Source organism: Helicoverpa zea, chromosome 12, assembly GCF_022581195.2.
Source record: "Helicoverpa zea isolate HzStark_Cry1AcR chromosome 12, ilHelZeax1.1, whole genome shotgun sequence".
Classification (NCBI taxonomy): Eukaryota; Metazoa; Arthropoda; class Insecta; order Lepidoptera; family Noctuidae; genus Helicoverpa; species Helicoverpa zea.
This window is the reverse complement of record NC_061463.1, coordinates 9,693,992-9,702,166: the sequence shown is the minus strand read 5'-3', so window position 1 is coordinate 9,702,166 and position 8,175 is coordinate 9,693,992. Positions and strand designations below refer to the sequence as shown.

Below are 8,175 nucleotides of genomic sequence, written 5' to 3'. Positions count from 1 at the left end.
CTTCTACACAATAGAAGAATACATTAAAGAAATTAGCTTTTATATATAAGCGTTATAGTTTTAAGCATGATTTATGTTATAATTTTCGCATGCCTACTGAAGGCGAGATATGTTGTGACTTTTTTTGTTTTTACCACCTTTTGTGTAAACCATATCTCGGCGAATAAATATTTTCATTTCATTACAAGTGTAATGTAGTGGTATACATGTAACAATAATCAAAGGTGTCCAGAGTTCAAATTCGATAACGCTCATATCGCTATCCTTGAAAAAATTGCACAAGGGGAAGTCCGAATAGTAAAAATATGATTCGAGAACAAATCTCAAGATTTTGTCGTTCAGACGCTTTATAATAACTTCATTAATTCGAAAGCAGTCGCAGTAGTCGGACGCATCTGCAATTTCCTCAGAGTATTGTAATCTGAAGTTGCGTTTAGTTGTGCACTCCGTGTCTGAGCTACAATGTACAAACTGCTGAGTGTGTGGGCGCTGGTGGTGCTGTCTGTACAGATAGTCCACTCCTGGGGTGAGTACATAGCAGTATTTATGAACCTATGAATTTCATTATGTTTATCATTGGGCATTATATATTAGACAGCTCACTTTTGGGTACAGGCCTCTTCTCATACAGATAAGACAGCGTTTAAGCCTTTCGTTCAATTTGTGTCAGTTGTGGGTACGGTTATTTTAAGAAAATAGGAACAGTAAAATAAATTATAGTAATTGGATAATATGAACAATAGAATTGTGATAATTTAATTAATGACATTTGACATTGTAATCTAAACTCATCTTTATCTTGTACGCCGAAAGGCCAAACATGTCTGTGCTTTACCACGTTTTTTTGTACCATCTGCATGGTACTCATGTTATGACAAATAAAATGATCTATCTATCTATCTATAATCGATATCAATTTTTTTTTGCTGGAAAGTATATAGGTACCTCGATTTGGAATCGAAAATGATTACAATGATTTGGAAATGAATGTTCGAACTGCCGGGACGACACACAACCGGCTTTATTTACCAATCTTTAAACGATTATTTAAAACTTATCATAGTCTTAACTAAGGTTATCATAACTTATAAATTGAAGATAAGAAGGGGATAACAAGCTAATTAATATGTTAATGTAAAAGCTCGAACTACGGTAAATCCTAAGATTTTCCAGTAAAACCTAAGAAGAAATGTACGATTTTTTCGGGCTTTTACCTTGCAAATTCAGTACATGCTAGGTTGTACCAGTGTGGACTAGGGAATGTCGGTTTTAGAAATAAGACAATGAGAAATCAATTCTTGACATTTATTTTAAGTACCTAATAAATAATTATTTTTGTCAAAAAGTTAAGTGAAATGGTTACCCTTTACATTATTTTAATTTCAAAGTAGTAATCAAACTGATTTTGTATAGTTTTTTATTATAATTTGGTATTTAACAAATTGATGCTCTGAACGAGTTATGACATGATTTTTTTCGACATAATCCGTTTCTTTAATGTAAATTCTAAGATTTACTGGAAAATCTTAAGATTTACCGTAGTTCGAGCTTTTACAGTAACAAATACATTGAATAATAAACATTACGAGTGTAACACAAAATATGTGTTTCTGTTTCAGACTATGCAGTGGCGTTAGAAAAACGAATAGATTTTTTTAAAAACGATACGATAACACACAGCATCACTAGCCACCAGTTTAAGAACCTCACGGCGTTAGCTTACGACGCACTCCACGACACGCTCCTGATCGTCGACCAACAGACAGACAACTCTTCCGTATACAGATTTAACTTCACATCCAACGACATCGAGCTCATACTTACCAGGAAACAGATCCAGAGTATAGTCCACGACCCAGCCAAGGATTTACTTTTCTGGGTCCAGGAAAGAAACATTTTCTCGATACCACTAAAGTCTGGATCTAAATGCGACGTCAGTGACCAAAATCTTGTAATTAAGTTACATGATGAAATCCCTAGTTCTATTGCAGTGGACAGTTGTGAAGGGTATGTTAAAGCTATTCCTAGTATATTTTGAAACGTGTACATTGTATAGCTGTGAAACGGTATTTATGTAGCATGAAGAACATGTTTTTGCAACCATTACTCTTCACTTTCAGAGTTCAACAGTCGTTTTAATTCTCTAGCTGGAGTATAAAGTAGACACAAGTTTCTGCTCAAAATTTCATTGAACTTCTACCACGATAGTGGCGAATTCATCATAAAAATCTATAATGACAATCTTTTTAAAGTTGAAAGCTCAGTTTCATAATTTGCTTGGCGTGCCCAATTTTTTTTTTCTTTGCCCTTTTTCGGTGGGATGAAAGGTTATATTGCACTCGGGTGATACATGACGTAAGACAATAAAGTGGTCTCTAAATTGCAGGTTTGTTTACTGGACCAACAAAATCATTGCGAAGCCTACAATAGAGAGAGTTCGATTTGATGGCACCGTAAGAGAAGTGGTGCTAGACAAGGATATCCATGAGCCTTATCATCTTGTCATCGACCCTCAGATAAAGAAAATGTTCTGGATTGATATGAGACATAATGAAACCCATAATTATCAAATCAAGACAGCGTATTTGAATGGAACGAATGATACGGGTATAGTAGATGGTAATGGACGTAGCCCAAAAGCATTGACTGTCTCAAGTCAATTTATTTACACTGTCCAGCAAGGTTTATTAATACATATTTATAAAATGCAGAAACCCAAAGGAGACATTCGCTATGTTTATGAATCTGAACCTGAAGGCCATCCATCATTAATAATCGAAGCCAAATATACGCTAGGAGAACAAACTAGTGGAATTCAGGAATGTAAAGCTTTAACTAGTTTGCTACAAAATAATTCAGAGAACGAAACCTCTCGTCATATTATTTCGGAGCTCGAGAGCCTCATTTGTGTTCATGGTGAGAAGGTTAATGCCACATCTTGCACATGCGCGCCTGGCTACATCGGCGAGAGATGCGATGTGTCAGTCTGTCAGAACTATTGCATCCACGGCACCTGCAGTGTCAGTGATGAGGGGGAACCCTCTTGCGGGTAAAGTATATTTTGAAGCTCCCGCCACTGGTGGTTTTCGATGATCCTTCTCTTTCTTTAACATGATTTTTGTTTCAGATGTGAGTCTGGTTATTCTGGAGCGAGGTGCGACATCAAGATGTGCTTCAATTACTGTCTGAACAACGGTGTTTGTTACTTTACTGAAGAGAAAGAACCACTCTGCCAATGCAGTGGAAATAACCGTGGTTCCAGATGTGAAGCTATCGGAAACGACACAGTTAGCCCTACGTTCAGTTCAGGGGATAAAAACTATACTTTGGTCGATTTGTTGTTTAATCGGCGAAAAGTGAATGGCAAATTCATTGTAAATTTTGAAATAGAATCTGAATAAGATTTCGATCAGTATGCAAGTGCCTTATTTTGTGTAATCTTTGTCTTACTCAATAAAAACAGCTTTTTTTAAAAAACAGCACAAAACTGAATTTATCGATCGATATGGTCTCATACTAGCGGATTGTCCGGTCTATTTGAACTCGAACTCTCCTTCTTAGGTACAGCCAGACCAGCAACACCGTAAACGACGGCGACTGCGGATACTAACAATAACATGTCAATTCTTTATTAAATCTTGTCCATTAGTGTCTTCTCAAACAAACAAAAGAGCAATTTTTCTGATCTATTGTGAACTGTTTTTTTTGAACTTACTAAAGTCTGTCTTTTGTAGAATGTACGTATAAATGTAATGTACAAATATGATACTATGTATATGTCACACACACAAACATTTGTCGTGGTGGCCTAGTGGGTAAAGAACCAACCTCTCAAGTATGAGGGCGCGGGTTCGATTCCAGGTCAGGCAAGTACCAATGCAACTTTTCTAAGTTTGTATGTACTTTCTAAGTATATCTTAGACACCAATGACTGTGTTTCGGATGGCACGTTAAACTGTAGGTCCCGGCAGAAGCCAGTAAGTCTGACACCAGTCTAACCAAGGGGTATTGAGTTGCCCAGGTAACTGGGTTGAGGAGGTCAGATAGGCAGTCGCTTCTTGTAAAGCACTGGTACTCAGCCGAATCCGGTTAGACTTTAAGCCGACCCCAACATAGTTGGAAAAGGGCTCGGAGGATCATGTATATGTCACACATTCTTTTTTTTTATTTTTTTATTACATATTTTTTTATTAGGGTTCCGTACCTCGAAAGGAAAAAACGGAACCCTTATAGGATCACTTTGTTGTCCGTCTGTCTGTCTGTCTGTCTGTCTGTCAAGACCCTTTATCTTAAGAACGCGTGGACGTATCAAGCTGAAATTCACTTGAAATACTCGGGTCTATTGTCCCTTTAGGCTGTGAAAATATCAAGCTTCTAAGCCAAGCCAATCAAAAGATACAACCGATTATGTCGATATTTTCAACAAATTCTCGACACTCGCAAAGGAATCAAAACCTACAGGGTACTTCCCGTAAACTCAGAATCTTGAAATTTGGCATGAAGCATTGTTATATAATGCAAATATAGGAAAAATTGCGAAAATCTCATTTTTTTGTTATATAATATAATAAAAATATTTTAATAAAATGAAACTTACTACCTTATTTCTCACGAACGAATAAAGGTACCAAATTGAAATTTATACCAAATACTAGGTCTATTGTCCCTTTAAGCAATGAAAAAATCAAACTTCTAAGTTAACGCGATCAAAAGATACAGCAGTTTTACCGACACCTTAGACGAATTTCCGTCACACGCTAGGGAATCAAAACCTACAAGGTACTTCCCGTGAACTCAGAATCTTAAAATTCGGCACGAAGCAACGTTATATAGTACAGATAAAGGAAAAATTGCGAAAATGATAAATTTGAAGTTACATAAAATATTAAAATATTATTTTTGCTTACATGACATAAAATATTTTTTTAATAATTATAAACTTACTACCTACCCTTTTTCACATGAACGCGTAGAGATATTAAAGTTTTGAATAAAAAGTGAAATTCATATCAAACACTTCTTAAATATAATGGCCTCTAAACTGTGAAAAATTTTAAATCATTCAAAGGTCATTGGGCACCTTAGTATGAAAACCATACCCACGGCGGATACGAACGAAATATAGCACAGTATAATGATAAAGGCTCTGATTTACTATGGCATTAGTCGCATCAATGTGAACCATGGGAATCTAGAGAAAATCAGGTGTAAACATTAAATATTTTCCTCATTTCAATGGGGAATTTAAACGACCAAGTTTGACGGATTTGAGAAATCATTTCTTTGTAGTGAAAGAGTATACTCGCCGTTTATTTCCATTGTCATCAGAGCAGGATCTGATGATGGAAATCCTGAGAAATCGAGGGCAACTATCAGAAATTGTAGGCATGCATAGGATTAAAACTTGATTCTCAGATGTATGTCTGCTGATACTATCAAACAGTGAAGGTTTAGAGCTTATCTGATGATGGAGACGTGAGAAAGTCGAGAGAACTCGGTATGTTTTAGTTACGTCGTGTTTGGGCTTATATTATTCGTATTGACGAGAACTTTTCACAAAAGTTAAAAATAAAAACTTTTTACAAAAAAAAAACAACTTCTAAAACAACAAGAAAACTGTTTATATGCATCGGTCTAGATCTCGGTGGTTAAATAAATATAGATGCATCCTCTAGACACCGACTTCTAGACCGATGCACCTAACATCTTTTTAATTTCTTTCTTGCTTTTGTTTTCTTGTTGCTTTTTATATGTTTGAAGTTGGATTTGTTTGTAAAATGCTACAAAATAAAATAATGCCGACTTTATAAAACAAAGAAAGGGACAGAATTACACTTTTGTCAAGGCTCTAGAAACGTAAAGCCAGCAGCCCCGAATCCTACTCTCTAGAAGTCGTTGTTACAATTCGACAGCTACAAGTCCTCAGGCGGTTTCGAAAAAAACTTGAAACTGGGGCTCTTTAGGTGATTAATCCCTCAAAAATAAAAGATCCCATTCCTGCAATGGCTGCTTTAACCCAAGTTAGTAGTGAATTCTCATCACCTAAAATAAAATAAGCTCCAACACAAGGTTACGTTATAAATTGTAAAGGAGGTCCCATAACTATATCTGATCTTAGCTGTCGATCCCACAATGGCAGTCAAACCTATCTTTGTGGAAAGTCTTCGCCAATACGAATAAAATAAGCCCAAACACGTAGTAGTTGCAACATACCGTTCGGGAGTTCCCTTGACTCTCTGTAGTCTCCATAATCAAATCAGCTCCAAACCTTCACTGTTTACCAGTACCCTCAAAAATACACTCACATGTCTGGTTATGACTCGATGCGTGCCTACAATATTCAAGAGTTGCCCTCGATTTCTCAGGGTTTCCAGATCCTCATCAGATCCTGGTCATCTAGATTGGCACCTTCCTTCTTTATGAAATGTACTTCTTTATGAAAACAATAAAAACTAGCATTGCAACCTGTACAATCCTCTGAAACTGCTTGTCTTTTATATTTTTCAAACGATCCTGGACATTCGTCTCCATGGAATTTTAATAAAATATTTATATTCAAAGAAACGTCATACCATTCTCCACGATTTAAAACTACTTTGATTCATGTCCGCCACTTTTTACAAAGCGGGTCAGATATGCCCCATGACCTTTAAGACATAATTAGTTATTTTCAATCAGATTTCTGAATGATGACTATAAAATGTTGTATATAAATAACTTCAATAAAATAACTTTTACAAGGTACTGGCCTACTATTTTAGTTATATTATAAAATAAAAAATATTAACTATTTTGACTCTCACGAAATTACCATAACTATGATTGTTCTAAACTGAACGGTTGGAGCGAAACTCACTTTTTATCTATACAGCATTTGTACGGAACCCTCGGTGCGCGAGTCCGACTCGCACTTGGCCGGTTTTTTATTTATTTACTCTCCAAACATACAAATATCTTTACAGGTTACACCCAATGCGATATTGTAGCAAACATAAAATGTATAAATATACTTGTAAAAATAAGTATTTCACTGTTGTTAAGTACCATAACAAATCCTGTGGGGAGCTGCTTTTGTAAATTCACCCAAAGAGCAACAGAATATGTCAATGTCACCCGCAATGAGGTTGAGAGTGCGGAGTGCTCTCGTGAGCGGCGCTTCTCGAAGCAAGTTAGTTCGTGCACGCGGTTCCGCCAGCAACCGTGGCTGACGACGACGACCCACATACCTATCGGGAACGACTAGATTAACCCTTCGCAATATATCCGCATTATGTATCTTTCCTCTTATTATCTTAAAGATATAAGTCACCAGTGTAAGTTGCCTCCTGACCCTCAGTTCATTATATCCGACCATACCCAAGACAAAAAGAGTTGGATAAATAAATGGATAAAATGGGTAAAGCCCGTATTGCTTCATTTATTTAAACCTAATAAATTTATTTTGCACCCGCTCCAGCATGAGACTATACTTAGTTTCATGTGGAGCCCAGATAACTGCATTGCATTCTAGTTGGCTTCTTACAAAAACATTACACACTCTTGTGAAAAAAAAACGGGCACCTATGCGAAATCTTGGTTTTAAGGACTTCACGTATATTTCAAAGGGTTTTAATGACTGTAGTATGTTACTAGCACCAAAAGGGTTAGCCAAACATGCGTTAAGGTGTATTCTAAATTTGAATTTCGTAGATTTGCTAAGAAACTGGTCAAACCTTGTTTTGGACTAATTCCTGGTTCGTCCGCGTTTTGAAAAGTTTTTGACGTGATTTTCAGAAAACTGATAATGCAGTTTTAATTAATGATTAATGTACTCTTCTGTTAAATCAAAACATTTTTGAAAAACTAAGCGTATTTGATAAAAATTTTATTGTACACACGCGGTTTAAAATATCGTATATATATATGAAAGTCGTGGTGGCCTAGTGGGCAAAGAACCGACCTCTCGAGTAGGAGGGCGCGGGTTCGATTCCAGGTCAGGCAAGTACCAATGCAACTTTTCAAGTTTGTATGTACTTTCTAAGTATATCTTAGACACCAATGACTGTGTTTCGGATGGCACGTTAAACTGTAGGTCCCGGCTGACATTGAACATCCTTGGCAGTCGTTACGGGTAGTCAGAAGCCAGTAAGTCTGACACCAGTCTAACCAAGGGGTATCGGGTTGCCCGGGTAACTG

At 36.6% G+C, this 8,175-nt stretch overlaps 1 protein-coding gene across 1 annotated transcript; it reads left to right on the top strand.

The window, feature by feature from the left end:
* The first annotated feature begins 369 nt into the window (after positions 1–369).
* Positions 370–3,723, top strand: LOC124635073 (protein cueball-like). Its single transcript, XM_047170862.1, has 4 exons — positions 370–526; positions 1,620–2,007; positions 2,387–3,049; positions 3,128–3,723. Exons 1-4 carry the CDS (start codon positions 463–465, stop codon positions 3,399–3,401), a joined length of 1,389 nt encoding a protein of 462 aa, XP_047026818.1. The 5' UTR covers positions 370–462; the 3' UTR covers positions 3,402–3,723.
* Positions 3,724–8,175: the final 4,452 nt, after the last annotated feature.

What these genes read in the sequence shown, in the direction of transcription:
- LOC124635073 (XM_047170862.1), top strand. Translation starts at nt 463, where the DNA reads ATGTACAAACTGCTGAGTGTGTGGGCGCTGGTGGTGCTGTCTGTACAG. An exon ending in ACAGATAGTCCACTCCTGGG is followed by an intron (nt 527 to 1,619) that starts GTGAGTACATAG and finishes TTTCTGTTTCAG; the next exon opens with ACTATGCAGTGGCGTTAGAA. An exon ending in GAGGGGGAACCCTCTTGCGG is followed by an intron (nt 3,050 to 3,127) that starts GTAAAGTATATT and finishes TTTTTGTTTCAG; the next exon opens with ATGTGAGTCTGGTTATTCTG.